The sequence below is a fragment of the Alosa sapidissima genome, chromosome 20, assembly GCF_018492685.1.
Source record: "Alosa sapidissima isolate fAloSap1 chromosome 20, fAloSap1.pri, whole genome shotgun sequence".
NCBI classification, from domain to species: Eukaryota; Metazoa; Chordata; class Actinopteri; order Clupeiformes; family Clupeidae; genus Alosa; species Alosa sapidissima.
In genome coordinates this window covers 20980396-20997982 of record NC_055976.1, presented here as the reverse complement: position 1 = coordinate 20997982, position 17587 = coordinate 20980396, and the positions used below count along the sequence as shown (strand labels likewise).

At 40.9% G+C, this 17587-nt stretch overlaps 2 protein-coding genes across 3 annotated transcripts in view; both read left to right on the top strand.

Annotated features, from left to right (window-relative positions):
- Positions 1–577: 577 nt before the first annotated feature.
- Positions 578–11426, top strand: LOC121694441 (glycerophosphocholine cholinephosphodiesterase ENPP6-like). The gene is made up of 4 exons (XM_042074612.1): positions 578–877; positions 1040–1177; positions 8689–8797; positions 11297–11426. Exons 1-4 carry the CDS (start codon positions 716–718, stop codon positions 11344–11346), a joined length of 459 nt encoding a protein of 152 aa, XP_041930546.1. The 5' UTR covers positions 578–715; the 3' UTR covers positions 11347–11426.
- A 600-nt stretch (positions 11427–12026) lies between these two features.
- Positions 12027–17587, top strand: part of snx25 (sorting nexin 25) — a 55635-nt gene continuing 50074 nt past the window's right edge. Inside the window, exons 1-2 of one of the 2 annotated variants that reach the window (XR_006025804.1) lie at positions 12027–13229; positions 13958–14042. Coding sequence is in view for 1 of the 2 variants with exons in the window: in XM_042074733.1 (XP_041930667.1) it covers positions 12909–13229; positions 13958–14042 (406 nt within the window). In the remaining variant the exon portion in view is untranslated. The remainder of the gene's footprint in view (positions 13230–13957; positions 14043–17587) is intronic. The other variant, XM_042074733.1, reaches the window with a different exon arrangement.

The window sequence follows — 17587 nt, the reverse complement described above, 5'->3', positions numbered from 1 at the left end:
AGACATAATCATTGGTATCTGTTTATTTACAAAGGTACTGTTGGGAAATTATCAGGTTATATTTCAAACATGCTTGTTTGGAATTCTTGTTTGGACCAGATCAAATGACTCAAGCTCAGGTCCTAATTCCATTCTGAGTTGGGAAAGTCGGCCTTTTGTTATGGTGTCCTGGAATAATCTTCAATGTAACATGAAAATTAACTCTCTACTTTCCTATAATGAATTAAAATCTGTCATCACAAACCTTCCTATGTCAAATTGTATCTTTTTAAGTAAATGTTATTTTATTATTGTTATTTTATTATTAATATTTTATATTTTTTTATTTTTCCCTTTCTCCTCTATAATGTTCTTGTTTACCACAATTACTCTACTATATCTCTTGTTATTTCATTGTACTGTAATCTTGGCTTCACTGGAAATGAGGACTACCCTCAATGAACCTCCGAGAATAAAGGTTGAACAGTTGAAATCATTTATGACAGACACATAGACCATCACAATAAGAGCAAATACTGTATTTAATTCTAGTACAGGATAGATCCGTAGAGGAAATAAAAATTTGATTTGTAACACAAATGAATCGGCATTGGCAATTGGCCAAAATAAGTTTGAAAATATTGGCAGAAATGAATGAAGCAAGACGCAAAAATGAAAGAAGCTAAACTGACACATGCACTAATGCATATTGGGGGTTGTGTTGCAGGCAAAAAACATGAGCAATGTCCTGAACGTCATCCTGTTCTCTGATCACAGCATGTTAGAGATCACAAACCTCATTGAGCTGGACAAACACATTAACTTGTCCGATGTCATCAAGGTGCTGGAAGTTGGTCCTGTCGTGAGCCTGTGGCCCAAACAAGAAAAGTTTGAAGAGGTGAGATCCTCTTTTTGGCTGTATTCTCATTTACAACTCATGATGAGAGAATGGTGTGAACGTAATAAAGATTTTTTTTTTCCTGTTTCCTACCCCATTAACTGCTATTTTTATGTGCATAATATTCATTTGGATACTGCCCCCCCCCCCCCCCCCCCCAAGATATTCACTGTTCTTAGTGCAGTGGAAAATATGACAACCTACCGCAGAAGTGACACCCCTGATCGATTCCATTACAAGGAAGGGAGGTTTGTTTCAACTCTGATCCTTGTAGCCAAACCAGGGACGGTCATCACTGCTGTAAGTTTCTTTGAGTGTTCATTTAATGTAATTTAATTACTGTAACTAATGAATTAATTAACTGCCCTTATTTCTGTCCTCATACTTCACTTCTTATCAAAGAGGAGAAACAGGCTCAACTCAGTACTACTGTCTGTGTGTCAGTGTGTGTAAATATATAATAAGGATATACATTATGGAAAGACAGAGGTGGGAAAAGGGGAATGAGGAAACTAAGTAGGCCCAATTTTAGTTAAAACTATTTAAACCTTGCATTATGGTAATTTAATCAGTTGCGAAACTGGTTTTGATGGAAAGTGAAATATGCTTGTTTGTTTGCATAATGCCTGTGAAGTTATTCCTCATGGTTAGGAGGTCTCTCTATTCACACATTCACGTGTAGGCTAGTCATGCTCCTGTTCTTTCTAAAACATACAAAAACATACATACTGTTAGCAGTGTTGCCACAGTTACCTTGAAAAAGTAATCTGATTACTGATTACTCCTTTAAAAAGTAACTTAGTTACGTTACTGATTACTTGATTTTAAAAGTAACTAAGTTAGATTACAAGTTACTTTATTAGTTACTTTCAGCAGCTGCCGACAACACCCCCAACGCCTCAACATAAAAATGATAACCGGTTTTGCCAATACTCACTATACTGGAAGTGCATTTTAACAGCAATGTATAGCAGACATCCCAACCTAACCTACTTAGATACTAAAATCCAGATGTTTGTTCAATAATGTCTAAGTACACCAAATAAGGAAGGCCTATTGATAGAAATCGTTATAGTAAAATATGTAGATTTTCATGTAGCCTTGGCAACTAGCCATCTTGTAGTCTATAGGCCTGAGTAATATGCAAATGAAATTACACTTGTTAAAGTCACCTCAACAAGTATTTTGCAATCATTTAACCCGCCGTGAGCAATGCTAAAGTCGCTGTTACAAACAGTGCAGTGTGCGAGATTATCATTATGTTTTAATCTTTTGAGACAATTGGGTACACTTTTGTGAAATGGGTCTTAAATCTTCCTTTTTGAGGGGCACTGACGCTGCCATGACGCATCTGTTCCTAGATACACTGACTGAACTGATTAATTATGTTTGGGAGAAAAGAGATATAAGCACTTAGGCTACACTGAAAACTGATTGGTTGATTTAGCAAAACAGACCAGGATGCTCTCTGTCTTGGATGCGCTTCAGGCACAAACGCTCCACTCCTCTCTCTCTCCGTTGTGTGCGCATTAAGCTATGCACACGCGATTTGAAGCAAAGATTCTAGAATCTTTGATTTGAAGTCCGGTCTGGCTTGCGTGCTGTTGTTCGCTCTAGGTCAGGAAGCCACTATCAATAAGTGGGAGACTCCCAAAACTTCGGGAGACTTGGGATGTCTAGCTAGACAGCACTTTATCGCCAGCACAGAATGTACAATGTCCCTTAAGTCAAAGTCAAAGTCAAAGTCAGCTTTATTGTCAATTTCTTCACATGTTCCAGACATACAAAGAGATCGAAATTACGTTTCTCACTATCCCACGGTGAAGACAAGACATATTTTACCAATTTAAGTCCACAGACAAACATAACATTCAAGTAAACAAAAAAGTAAGTAAATAAGAGGGCACATATAATAATGAAAAAAATAAGAGCAGCAAAATTTGGTTGAAATTGTGCATAGACAGTCAATAAAATACTAGTGCAAAGTCAGGCCAATAAAAGGCTTGTGTAGTTCTGTTTGACCTAAGTAAGAAAGAAAGTGACATAGTGGTGCAAGTTATGTAAGAGCAGCAGATGTGTTGTGTTTTCAGGACAACAACAAGTTGTAAAGTGTACAAGTGTGCAAGTGTGCAAGTGGAGTAGTGCACGCGGCCATTGTGGGTCCAATGTCCAGGATGTTATGTAGCTGAGGGTGGAGGGAGGAGAGGAGGGAGAGAGTTCAGCATCCTTACAGCTTGGTGTATGAAGCTGTTGGTGAGTCTGGTAGTGCGGGAGCGCAGGCTTCTGTACCTCTTCCCAGAGGGCAGTAGATCGAACAGATTGTGAGCGGGGTGACTTGCATCACTCACAATTTTGGTCGCCTTGCGGGTGAGGTGGGTGGTGTAAATGTCCTTCAGGGAGGGGAGTGAAGCACCAATAATCCTTCCAGCTGTGTTCACTATGCGCTGCAGGGCTTTCCTGTTGTATTCAGTGCAGCTTCCGCCCCACACAGCGATACAGCTGGAGAGGATGCTCTCAATGGTGCCTCGGTAGAATGTGGTCATGATGGCTGGTGGAGCACTTGCTCGCCTGAGTTTCCGCAGGAAGTACAGGCGGCGCTGAGCTCTCTTCGCCAGTGATGCAGTGTTGGTGGTCCAGGAGAGGTCTTCGCTGATGTGCACCCCCAGGAATTTGGTGCTGCTCGCTCTCTCCACCACAGCACCGTCGATGGTCAGTGGCAGGTGTTGGGTGTGACCTCTCCGGAAGTCAACAACAATCTCTTTGGTCTTGCTGACGTTCAGCAGGAGGTTGTTGTCCCTGCACCACGTGGTCAGATGGTCGACCTCCAACCTGTATTGGGTCTCGTCGCCCTTGGTGATGAGACCCACCAGAGTTGTGTCGTCAGCAAATTTCACTATGTGATTGTTGCTGTAGGTTGCAGTGCAGTCATGCGTCAGCAGGGTGAAGAGCAGCGGACTGAGCACGCAGCCTTGGGGGGCCCCTGTGCTCAGTGTGATGCTGCTTGAGGTATTGTTGCCAACACGTACTACTTGAGGCCTCTGACAGAGGAAGTCCAGTAGCCAGTTGCAGAGGTAGGTGCTGAGTCCCAGTTTGTCAAGTTTGCTGATGAGTTGTTGTGGTATTATGGTGTTGAATGCAGAACTGAAGTCTATAAACAGCAATCTCACATATGAGTCTCTTTTTTCCAGGTGGGTGAGGGCTGGGTGGAGGGCAGAGCAGATTGCATCCTCTGTAGACCGCTTGGCTCGGTATGCAAACTGGAAGGGGTCCAGGGTGGGGGGGAGAATGGATTTGATATGTGACATGACAAGCCGCTCAAAGCACTTCATGATGATGGGTGTCAGTGCCACAGGGCGGTAGTCATTGAAGCAGGAGTCACTTAATGTTGTCATGTGTAGCTGACACAAACTCAACTGATGAAATGTGCATCTCTCTCTCTCCCTCCATTGTTGTTTACGTTTGTGTCGCTGCACGTGAATTGTCCTCATGCTAAAAAGGTGAGCATGGCCTACATGACATTAATCCCCAAGAAAAGAAGAACGCAAAGAAAATATCTTTTTATTAAGGAAAATGACAAAAATAGTAACACACAGTAACTTAGATAAGTAACTTTAATCTGATTACTGGTTTGTAAATAGTAGAGCGTTAGATTACTCGTTACTGAAAAAAGTGGTCAAAATAGACTAATGAGTTACTAAGTAACGCGTTACTGGCACTCTCGCTACTCCCTCCCCCTCCCTCCCGTGTAATTGAAACTCTCCTGAACGGGCATCGCGTCGGTTATTGGTTGGAACACTTTATTTTGCCTTTGAGTGGTTGGCAAGTAAGGGATAATGTATAGAACGCCGGTCATTACTGGGAAAATAAGTCCCGACAGAGCGCGGAGGGGTCTTGTTCCGCCCTGAAGGGACTAATGACCGGCGTTCTATACATTATCCCGCTTATTAGGCCTACACGGCTGCGCAGTTGATCAAGATACCGCGGACCGACAAAAAAAGAAAACAAACGTTTCTGCTATCGATGTCATTAAACATGGAGCCATACAATAAAGTGGTGGTAGCCTATGAGCGTTCATTCAATGCAGGCGTCTGCGCGAGAGAAACTGAAACTATAACGTTGGTATCGATAACGTTGGTATCAAAGCTCCGCTTCAACCTGTTGAATGCTATTTAATTGTTTAACGACACTTAAAACACTTTTTTTTCTCCATTTCCTACCAATGTATGATGCTTGCATGAGGGAAACATCCCAAAACAATAGCACCCATATAATTGTTGCTGTTTTGACAAGTATTTCTTTTCTTATGCAAGCATCATGCAACCATGCAAAAGCAATGAAACTAATTATATCTTACATTAGTAAAGCAGTCCTCTGATGTGCATGTCACAAAACATTTAAGTGAAAGTGCATATATAACAATATAGGCATAATAATGATTGTGATAATGATGATGACAATTTGGAGGGAGTGGGGTAGATGAGCCCTATGACCCCAAAGTCTGCCATGACTGGGCCTCAGGTCAAAGAAGTTTAAGAAAGGCTGGTCTACATAACCTGCATCAGATTGAGGTTTGCAGTGATGCGCCTGAAGGCACGGGTTGAGGACCCAGTCAGTTACGTCACAATATGCACATTTGTTCATACCTACGTAATCACTATTTTAATCACCAACTTTTTTTTACTTTGAATCTTGAAAAAAAAAAATATTGACATACCTACCGACCCATTTTTTAAAAATTTTTTGGCTGTTACTGCAAACAAGAATATTTTTAAGGATGGCCTCATGACTGTGAAAATGGCTGACATTGAACCACAGTGCTTTAAATGCAGGGCTTGAAAACGAAATTATTTTTCAAACGTTCCGTTCCGAACGGTTCAGGTAGGCCTATGTTTAACGTTTTCGTTCTTGCATGCGTTCCGCCACAAACATATCGGTCCTGAACCGGTTCGGAACGCAAAATATCGTTCGTTCTTAAAGTTCCGGCAGTGTTTGGCGGGCCTATCAAGTCTATTTTTGTGGACTTTACCTTAGATGAGACGTAGGGGAGAGCCGGGACGATTGAAACACGGGACGAATGAAACAATCCAGTTTTCTCCGAGTGTGATGATGATAGACAGACGTCCTTCGGTCAAAACATAGAGCATGTTCTATCAGCCAAATATCTTCCTGCTATGTCATTTTATCACGGAGTTACTGGCGATAAACGAGTTTTGATGCGCAAAAGTAAACTTCATTAGTGGTTAGATTTTTTCGATTATCAATGAGTGTTTTTCATTTAAAGGTTTGACTTAATGCTTATTCAGTAGACCATTTAGTGTTCTCCACAATCCCAGACTTTCATATCGCATGCTTGTTTACATGGAAAGCAAATCAAGCTGTAGTGACATATGTCTGTGTCGGGACGATTGAAACACGTGTTTCAATCGTCCCGACCAGTCTGTAACTCCATGTATTTTAATTAAATGCACAAATAGGTGTGTTTAAACAATTATTTATGGAGTTAAGACATAGAAAAACAGTTTTAGGAAGATGAAAATACATTTGGGCCCACCAGATAGGGGGTTGAGTTTCCCCATGTTATCCTATGGAGACTGACGGCCGGTGGGTCGTTAAGCCTACTTATTTGGATGTGCATTGGCCTAACCCACCTAAAAACCTAGTGAAACGACATTTTCAACAATATAAACATGATATAAATGGGAAAGCTTACCGTTCTAGCTATAAACATGGCAGAATCATCCACAGGGCATGATATTTCAAAAACCGATGATGATGGCAATGAGTTGTTAACAGACATGCACAAAGACGTATAGCCCTGCAACAATATATCTAAAATAAAAACTTTTGGGAGTACCATTCATGATATGTAGTAAAATTTCGAAGTTGTTGGATGTTTATATGGCTTAAACTGTATGTTTCATTCGTCCCCTTATGTTGTTTCAACTGTCCCGACCAGGAGGGACGAATGAAACATTACGCACATCCCACTTTTGTTGTAATAATTCCAAACGGTTTTGTTCAAAGCTGAAAATGCATCTGTATTTGACAGAGGACAGATGTAGGTTACTAGTGACCAAATATTAGCTTTCAGTGTGGTACGATCGCTATGTAAATTACGTTTAATTAACAAGTGTTTCAACTGTCCCGGCTCTCCCCTACTCATTATTTCCCCTTGATTTAGCCTACCGTAGCTATGCCCAAAAATAATAAATCACAGGCAGCATCCAAAAACATTCAGATGGGCTATCCATCCCATAGCCAGACTTACTGTAGGCCTAACCTATGCCTATAAATAATTTCTTATCAAAAATATTTCTGGATACGTGCTAAACTCCTTACCTGATTGTAGCTTTTTTATCCATAGTTTTATCCATATGGAGATCTTCAAAGGCTTGCGCTATAATTCCAACCCTGTTTATAAACGAACCTGTCTGTTGCTGACAAGGCCTATCTCATATTTCCCGTTTAACTCTTCTACATAGAATAGGCTACAATTGAGCAAACATTTCAAATCCCGACTTTAAAACAACAAGGCGTGGACAGGCAAAATAGGCTATTACGCATAGGGCTACAAACAATTTCCAAATCAGTTTCAGTAGCCTACGCTACGAGCTGGCCTAAGATCCGAAGTGGCAGACGGATAGGTTACATTACAACAGCAAGACAAAATATACACATTTGGACCAAAGGTCCATTTATTCATTTTTTCTTTTTCAAACTGCAGAAATCAAATTATTAGGCTGTTTGCCTACAGTAGTTGGCTACATAGCGGCTTGTTAGCTCACATTAACAGTGTAGATGCGGGCTTGTTTTTCGCACAACCGGAAATAGTCTCCCTGACATAGGATATGCTTTTGTGAAATTTTATAAAATATATAGAGAACAAAAAAAAACGTTATTAACCGGTTTTGTGGATTTCAGAATAACGTTTCTGTTCCGGAACAGTTGAAGACCATTTTGTTTTCGTTTCCGTTTCCGCTCCTCGTAAAATTCCGTAAAATTCCGTTCGTTTTCGGTTTTCGTTTTCGTTCCTTGAACCGGTTCGGAGCCCTGTTTAAATGGGAGCCCCCAGTATCAGTCATCAAGGCATCAAAATCTGCCACAAACACTTACAACACACAACATCACTCATAAACACACACACACACACACACACACACACACACAGATAGAACCACCACTGTTCAAGAGACCATTTTGGGGCTAAATGTGCTTTTTCTCATTTGGTTGTTTTCTGTTGAAATTATTATTATAATTTATGTTATTATTATTTACTATAGGGTTCTAGAATAAATAAAACAGTGTGTTTGAAATAATGGAATTTGTGCTCTCTCATGGGTCTGTTGATCGGGGGGAGGGGGCGTTCAAGCAGACGTAGGACTTTCATGTACTTCGAGAGCCCTGGTTGCGAACTATTTGTTTCTCAGCAAAAGCCACGACGAAATGGTAACAAATAAGTGTAAAGAGACATATTGTGGAGTTTATTTTTTTGTTTTGGCAAGTAGCTGTGTCATAAGCGGGATAATGTATAGAATGTCGGTCATTATTGGGAAAATAAGTCCCTTCAGGGCAAAGCAAGACCCCTCCGCTGGCGTTCTATACATTATCCCTTAGGCCTACTTAAAAAAATGTTTTGTGTGCAGATCTCAGAGCCCAGGCTGCCTACAGAGACACGTTTTTTTGACAGCCTGCTTATGGGGCGGGCAGCTAGCGGATCATTAGGAAAGATTAGATGAATGTGATCATTTATGTTTGGGCCTTTTTCGGGCCTGCAATTGCTGATACAACCCTTAAGTTGCTTTTATTTTCAGACCGAATCAGCCCTGCCTTTCACACCAACCCCTGGAGGTAAACATGGTGCACATGGCTACGACAATGAACTTGTTGAGATGAGAGGGTTCTTTTTAGCAAAAGGCCCAGGTAAGGGATTTGGGAGTCCAATGTTGAAACCAATGTTGGTATTGCTTCTCTAAAAACTACACTTCTCTTCACAGTAGCCTACTTTAGTTTTTTTTAGTTTTTACTTTATGTTACTCGTTGGGAACATAATTTGATATATTCCTTTATGTTGCTCTCTGAGCATAAACCCATAACATAATAAGGAAGATATCCAGTTCACTTTTGAAGCTCTTTAGTAAAGTACAAAGCCAACAGCAAAGTTGATGAAACCAGTGCAAGAGTGGTACGTACAGTAGGCTAATGCAGGGGTTTTCAACTAATGGTCCATGGCACACTGTTGAGCTATGAAAGTATTGCTGGCGGCCCCTTGAATTTCCCCTAGGGATCAATAAAGTATCTATCTATCTATCTATCTATCTATCTATCTATCTATCTATCTATCTATCTATCTATCTAACCATTAACTAATGTAACCTTCTTCCACTGCGGGGACCACTACAGTATGTTCTATTCAGGTCCTTAGGTTGCCTCCTTAGTCAGAGTAATGGTACCATAATACCATAAAATAAACCATGAAATCAGCACCTCTTTTACCTTGCAAAATTAAAAATAAGACCAATAGTTGTTTTTGACAAGCTGGTATAATTCTGTTTTTTTGCGCAACAGATTTCAAAAGCAACTTCAGTGCTGGACCAATCAGATCCGTAGATGCCTATAACTTCATGTGTCATACACTTGGGATTGATCCGCTCCATAATGGCTCATTGGACCGTGTGAGGGCTATGCTGAGAGAGCCGTCCAGTACAGCCGTCCTAACCCAGCACAGCTGTCTCCTGGTCTTGATAGGACTGTTTATATGTGTACATGAGTCACCTTACTGAAATCCATCCCCATTTTGTTTTACATGCATTATATTTAAATCTCTCATCTTGGCCTATAGGACACTTACTGGATCCGCTCTCTGCTACCCCAATTCTATGATCATTGTGGTCTTCTGATGCCATAAACGCTGGGTCAAATTCAAGACAAAACTGTAATGTTTTGGTGCTCTATAAGTGAAATTAAAGGAGAATTCCGGTGTGATATTGACCTAAAGTGTATTGAAACATGATACCGAGTGTGAACGTATGTCTCATAACCCATCTCGACTTGTCCCTTGCACTCCAAAATCTGGCGCTAGTTAGCCGATGCTACCAACATCTTTTTCAGTAGTGGTGCTTCGGCATCGGGCTAGCCATGCAAATAAATCACTGTTTTACACCTATTTACGAGGCTCAATGTATCTCCACACTTCATTGGTAGACTTCCTAGGGCCCTGACATTTAAAACGAGACATTGAGAACTTTGAAAAAGCACTGGTAGTTTACTTACAAGACGATTTATACAGACAGTATCTTCACGAAGTTTAACGTTTGCAGCCATCTTGAATTTAGTCACGATAAGTCGAGCAACGAGTAAGAATGAACAGGTATGATAAGGGATCAGATTCCAAAAATAATTCAGTGGAAATGCATGGATTCCAGTTTCTTCCAGTAGCAGCAACTGGAATCCATGCATTTCCACTGAATTATTTTTGGAATCTGATCCCTTATCATAGCTGTTCATTCTTACTCGTTGCTCGACTTATCGTGACTAAATTCAAGATGGCTGCAAACGCTAAACTTCGTGAAGATACTGTCTGTATAAATCGTCTTGTAAGTAAACTACCAGTGCTTTTTCAAAGTTCTCAATGTCTCGTTTTAAATGTCAGGGCCCTCGGAAGTCTACCAATGAAGTGTGGAGATACATTGAGCCTCGTAAATGGGTGTAAAACAGTGATTTATTTGCATGGCTAGCCCGATGCCGAAGCACCACTATTGAAAAAGATGTTGGTAGCATCGGCTAACTAGCGCCAGATTTTGGAGTGCAGGGGACAAGCCGAGATGGGCTATGAGACATACGTTCACACTCGGTATCATGTTTCGATACACTTTAGGTCAATATCACACCGGAATTATCCTTTAAATGTTTATTTTCAGTGGGTTGTTGATTACATTGACATTATTGTTTATTATTGCTATTCTTCTTAATGTAGAATGTATGTATGTATGTTCTTCTTAAAGTCAACAACTTTTTTAAACTGATCACTTTTAATTTAAATATTGTATTGTTTTATTTGTAAGTCGCTTTGGAGAAAAGCGTCCGCAGAATCCCATAACCAACCATAACCTGCATTTATGGAGGCTTCAATGCCACACTGACAACAGTAGATGGAAAGAATGCAATGTTATTTCTATGCTTGAGAAGATATGGTGTTTGTTGAATTTGCTCAGTATTCATAATGTGTTTCAAATAATTGATCCTACTGTAAGTCTACTTTTATTTGTATAATTGAGATGATAAACTGACATCAATGTAATTCTAATCTCTCTTGATATCACAGTAAATACAGTAATACAGTTCCTCTGAAAGAAAAGCCTCACTGCGACCTCTTCTGGTTGGGGAAATCCATAACAGGTTTTTTTTTTTTTTTTTTTACAGTAAATCATCAGCATGGTCAGCAGCAGATGGCGCAAGAGCACCTGGGATAGGCTATGACAGAAATAGCCTGTTAGGATCATAAGAGCCTAGTTAAAACATAGGCTAGCTAAACTGATAGACACAAAAAGTGTAAAAGGAGGAAAAGGAGAGTAGGGCCTAGATAGTAGGCCTAGTCTGATAAAAACACAAGCTAATCATCAAAGTCTTCTAGATTTTTGACTATATTATGTAGGCCTATATCTATTTTTTTTTTATTTATTTAAATGGCTTTTCCAAATAATATTGATTGAATCGCACACCACTAGAAAAGATCAGATTAAATAGGCTAACAAAAACAATTTTCTTCTGGGGACACTTCACATAGAATTCTATTATGGCGAGGAAAGTCTAAATATAGTCCCTATTCTGCAATAATGGAATACGCCCACCAATATTTTAGCCTGCGTAGATTAGAGCCAATGTCTAGCCGATAATTTACGCATTCTTTTACCGCTTTAAATGAAAGAAAACATGAAAGTAAAAAAAGCCATCATTAATGTTTTATATTGAATGGCATTATTAATATCCTAAGATATTAATTTATCTATTTCGGATGAATAAGTAGCCTAGCTGTAGGCCTACATCTGATTAACGTGCTTTGAGGTTAAAATGTGTTAAAGAGGTAAATGTTACTGTGGACGTGCAGCATATTAATCGCTATTGCCTAAACACACAGATGCGTGGTATGGGATGAGGTGTTGATACTCTCTGGCGATTGGTCCACACTTTTCACGTGTATCGAGGATATTTGTTTCCTCCCGAATGGTTGGAGTGACAGAGAGGAGGACCAGTGAGCTGCACGGCTAAAGACTTAAGGATTGATAGGGCAGAAATTGTTTGAACTGACATGTAACGCTACACAGATGGATATAGCAGTCGCGGTGGATATCGGAAAACGGCAATTTGTTTAGATATGGTTTACTTTGCTTATGTTTTACCCGTGGCGACCGAAACTTAAGCCATGACATATTGAAGAAGGATAGCCGTAGCTAGCTAACGAGCTAGCTCTGTAAATAGGACCTTATTTTTTTTTAATTAGCAACCAAACAGGCTAACATTTTTGCATTGCTCTAACGTCCCTTTCCTTGTTTTTGCAGTTATCTTAATCTGTATTTAAGTAAATTGTTTTGAATGTAATAGTTAAAAACTCTAATGTGGCTTTCTAATTAGGCACCGGTAGAATTACCTTTCAAACTTATTCTGGTAACACTATTGATATACAGCTAGCATGTATTATGGCTAACGTTACAATAATGTTATAAGATAGCTTCAGTTAGTGTTGACACTACCGGTATGTTGTCATTTAACTAGTGCATGGACAAACACCTTTGCCTTGCCTACTTAACGTTTACCGTTACATGTGAGGCGTGGTACGTATAGCGACCTTAATGTGACCGTAAACTGAGTAGCATGCAGTGTGTGTTTCTGATACTTTTTCGGGATTCCATTCCATGCCCGGAAGAATGGCTTTCTTGTTGATAAGGCTACATGGTGATGCATGAAAGGTGGACATATTCAAGAGGCATAAAGCCTGTCCTCTTTGCGCCTTTGAGGACATGTCATTTCCAGCAGCATGCAGCATCATCTTGATGGCAGGAGCAGCAATAGTGCCGATGCCCCGATGCCTAGCGGCGCCTCTACCTATTCCTCTTTCCGAATTTTGCCAGCTGTCGCCTTCGGAATCGCAGCAGCCGTCCTCTTTCAGTTTGGATATGGGGGAATCAGCGTTACGTCCTTTTTTCTGAAGCTGTTTATTTATGTATCCTTTGCGTTGCTCTGTTTTCTTTTGGGAAGCATCGCCCTGCTTGTGAAGAAGAGCCCTCCCAAAATCAGCAATTTTGACACATCAAAGAGGCAATCATCTTACCTGTCGGATTTCTTCAACAAATTAATGGTGAGTATTGGTGTGAAAACTTAGCCATGTATGTTATGCTACCAGGTGCAGCCCTGCTACCAATGTTTTGCTACCAAGTTCACCTTGCACCCAGAGAGATCATTCATGCTTTGGCCATAGTATTATTGTATATATCTCTCAGTGTGGTAGGTTACCACAGACGTATCCCCAATACATTTGATTGAAATTGTGCAGCATGGAAAAGACAGACCGTGTAGCCTACGTGTGCATTTAGTTCTTGATATAGGCTATTTGGACCCCCCACCAGCTGCACTGGCTGACATATGATGAAAGAAGGATGGCCATATAGCCTAGTTATCCTCATTTTCACTCACTTCTTTTCAGTAGCAACAGTTGTAGCCTACTGAACCCTGTTCATTATATTTCTGCTGCAAGCCATCTTTTGAAAAAATATAGGTCAGGGCTGCAATAATGAACCATAACTGTACAGCAACTATTTTGGTAATTGGTTTGATTTCCAATATTACATCTCTGTGACAGTAAACTAAATGTGTTTAGCACATGGACACCTCACCCCAATAGCATAATGTCTGTGTCTATTAAAGCCACATTTTTAGAGGGGTCACTTACTCAGCCATTTACCTCTTGCATATCCCCTTTAATGAAAGAACATAGCCTCCATGCATGGCCTCTGTCATGTCTGATGCATGTTTCTGGTTTATTCACTTAATGTGCCAGCCAGTGTATAATGATTTCAATCTTTGCAGGCACGATTCTCTGTGCCTATATTGGACTCCGCACAGACCAGGAGAGTGGTGGTGTCACACAATGTGGATAAAGCTCTCAAAGAAGGTGAGTAATCCTTCCACCAGAATGTTTGGTATGCAGAAGAAAATTTCCTCTCACCCATGGCAGGGTTAAAGCCCAGTATGACTGTGGATTCATTCCTCTGGTGTATTGCAACATTACAAGAACCACTCAAGAATTGCCAGCTGCTCTTCTGCGTTGTGCTTGGCAACGTGAAGAATGTGCTTGCGTGCATCTCTTGGGGAAATGTGCAGCATCCATTCATTCACACAATGACACTTTCTAAAAGTCTCCCAAAATGTTTTGTTTTGGATACGAGACAATCGTAAACTCAATTGCAAAGTCTGTGCACTACCAGTGTCTGTATTTCAAAATGGAGTGACGTGCATGCATAATGCCAAGTAGGTAATCAACTAGGCTAAATAGTATTTCCCCCTTTTGTTTTCATCGGTCTTCAGATCTGACCTCAGAGTCCCAATTCTGCCATAGTTTTTCATGTCACATGTGAGCTAAATAGCCCTTGACTTCAGGAGGCACACTTGTTGTACATTTGCACTTGACAAGTGTCCATTTGTGGTGACTCCCTCTGGGGAGACTGGAAAATTGGCACAGACAGATCTGTCAGTCAGACAACCTGCACTTGCCCAATAGACGGAGGACACAAGTGCACACAGACAGTCACGTACAGATAGAGAAGATGGATATAAAAAAGAGAGAGAGGAGCTATCATCTTGGCAGATCACAGCTGTGATGTATCGCATCACCTTGTAGATCTGTTGCTCAGAAAATGACCTCTCTTATTGATGCGACAGTATAGGTTCAAAATGAATTCATGTGTGGGGAAAAACATCCTTGTGATGGATGGTGCATTATGCATGCAGTGCTAAGTGAAAAGCCAAACTGCCTTGTTCTCTTTAGCTATTTAATGCATATGACTGATCAGTGTTTCCCACAGAATTGAATTCCATTTGTGGTTGTTGGTTTGCAGAATTAGCTTGAATGCAACAGTTTTTAACAAATTAGCACAGCGTGGTTATGATTCTGACCAGATTTAAGCACAATTTAGTACAACCTGGAAAATCATTGTGTGGTGGTCAGTGTTGATATTGTGGTGGGCCTCCACAAATAAGTCGATGTACGGGAAACACTGCTGATGTCTGTACTGCTGTATTTTGAGTATCAGTATTATTCATTCATATTGATGCCACCATCCTTTCCTCTGTCTGGATCAGACGTCCAGAAAGGCTTTGGATGTCCTGTAGACTACCTGATTGAGTTATCTCAGTTTATAACCGATTCCACAGTATATTTCCCCTTAGAAAGGTGCTAGTAGGTCTAACCACTACCTTTCCTTGTAGCTGGAGTTGTATTGCTTTGTTCTGGACTCAAGATTACCACAAGCAGTGTGCAGTGGCAGCTACTGATGATATTCTGACTGCAATCTGTTATTAATACCTGAACTGTCAGTCATTAGGGAATATGTTTTGAATTACTTTAATCGTTTATTGTACCTTATGTTTTATTGCTCTTGAAAACTAGACTAGTGTGTCTTTGGTTCAAGTGGGCCTCCTATTGTCAGAAAGAACGGCATTTTGCCAGTTCTCCAGGACAGTTCTACTCCATGCTAAATTAGGAAGAGATGATGAAGCTTGAAGGATGAATTATCTGTGACATTTCATTTGACATGGTAGTTGATGGAGAAATATGACCAACAACGTGGTGCAAGTAGGCGATCCCAACTTTATTTCACTTAAATATCTCTTTAGCTGGAGCTATAGATTGGGATAATGAAACTATTCTCTATATTTCCATGGCAGCGGTCCCACGTTGAGTTTAGATTTCAGCAGAAATTAAACAAGTCATTATTTCCAGAAGGAATTTGTCTTCTATCTCCCCCATCTTTTTTCTTGTTATGCTACGGGGGTGTGATGAGATCGCACCAGAGACAGCGGCTAATAGCATCCTCCGGCCTCTCATCTTCTCTCTGGAGGGAGGGGAGGGGACTATTTTTTTCCCAGGCTGAAAGACGTGAACTTTTGAAATAGCCTTTAAGTGGTGATGGAGCTCTTTGAAGGAATGAAGATTGGGTTTTGGGGCAGTCGGAATGAGTTTGAGGGAGTAGGCAATCAAGCCTTCAAGCTAATCAGAAGCACCTCTCGTTCAACCCCACCCTTTTTCTTCACCTTTTCTCCACCTTTTTTTTGTGAACTGACGTGGTCAGTGTGGTGAGTCATATTGAATATTATCGGGTCCAGGCTCGCGTAATGTGCATGACATCCCATAAGTTGAACTGCTGGCAAAGAAGATTATCAAAGAAAAATCTGCCATCATTAGCCTGTTTTTTTCCTCCCACAACAAACACAGCTGTTATTACATTACAGGCTATGCAGTATGTGCACTCATGTTAATTAGCAAGCTTACACACACACACACACACACACACACACACACACACGTACACACACACACACACACACACACACACACACACTGATCCTCTCACTGTGTATCTGGGTTTCATAATGCAGTGGTGGCTGTCGGACCAGTTCTGGTGCCAGTGGAGTGTGTGTGTGTGTGTGTGTGTGTGTGTTCAATTTCCCCCTTGTGTTCAAGGAGAGAAGGCCGTTGTGGAGCTGCTCTACTGCTAATGTACATCTAAATAGTCTCACTCTTTCTCTCTCTCTCTCTCTCTCCTTTGTGCGATATTGTGAATGGATCCTCTCTCCTTTCTCTCTCTCACACACACACACACACACACACACGCCATCCATCCATGCTCTTTTGACAGTGTAATGTCTTTATGAATCGGGGGTATCATGGTATCAGATTGTAAAAGACCTTGTAACTCATTTTTACAGCGATATTCACTCCGAGTCTAATGGGCTCTCTTTGCCCCTCTCACTACTGTGTCTCCCACACAGTAAATGTGAGTGAATGGGGCAGGCGACGCGTGGCTGTTTGTCTGCATCGGTGGCTGGAGTTGGTGCGCGCTCAGTGGAGGCTGGTGGCGAGGGCGAGGACAAGGCTCACATGGTTTATGGAAAAGAAAAGGGCCTAGTGATAGACCAGAGCCTAATTCAGACCAATTCAGACCAGTGCTACTTTCAGCTTCCTTATCTCAGAATCTTGTGGTTGGTGGAGCTTGTTGATAGTTGATAGCACTTGTGGCCTGGGTGAGACGTTATCTCATTGATTTCATCTCACATGTCTGAATTCAGGTCCCATGCAGCCTTTGCTATTATTATGGCTTGGATGTGTGCTGGGCTCTGCTTTTGTGAATGGGGAACCTTGTGCATGGTCACTGTGCCTGCAGGATATTTTTTTGTTCTGAGATTTGCATTGAGCAGTTCGTTAAAGCTAATTGGTGGTTCAATTTCTGTACTATTTTTGTAGCTCAGTGACTTGGGTCACTTTGAAAGCATTCAGTGCCTCTGCTTGTTTAGTGGTTTTGGCATATAACACCCTAGAGTTTGATTTATTATGTATAAGCACATTATTCAGATTGTGATAAGACAACTTGCTCCGTCAGAGAATGAGTGCAATTTAGCAACCCTTGGGCATGGGGGCATGGAAACACGCTCAACAGGAAT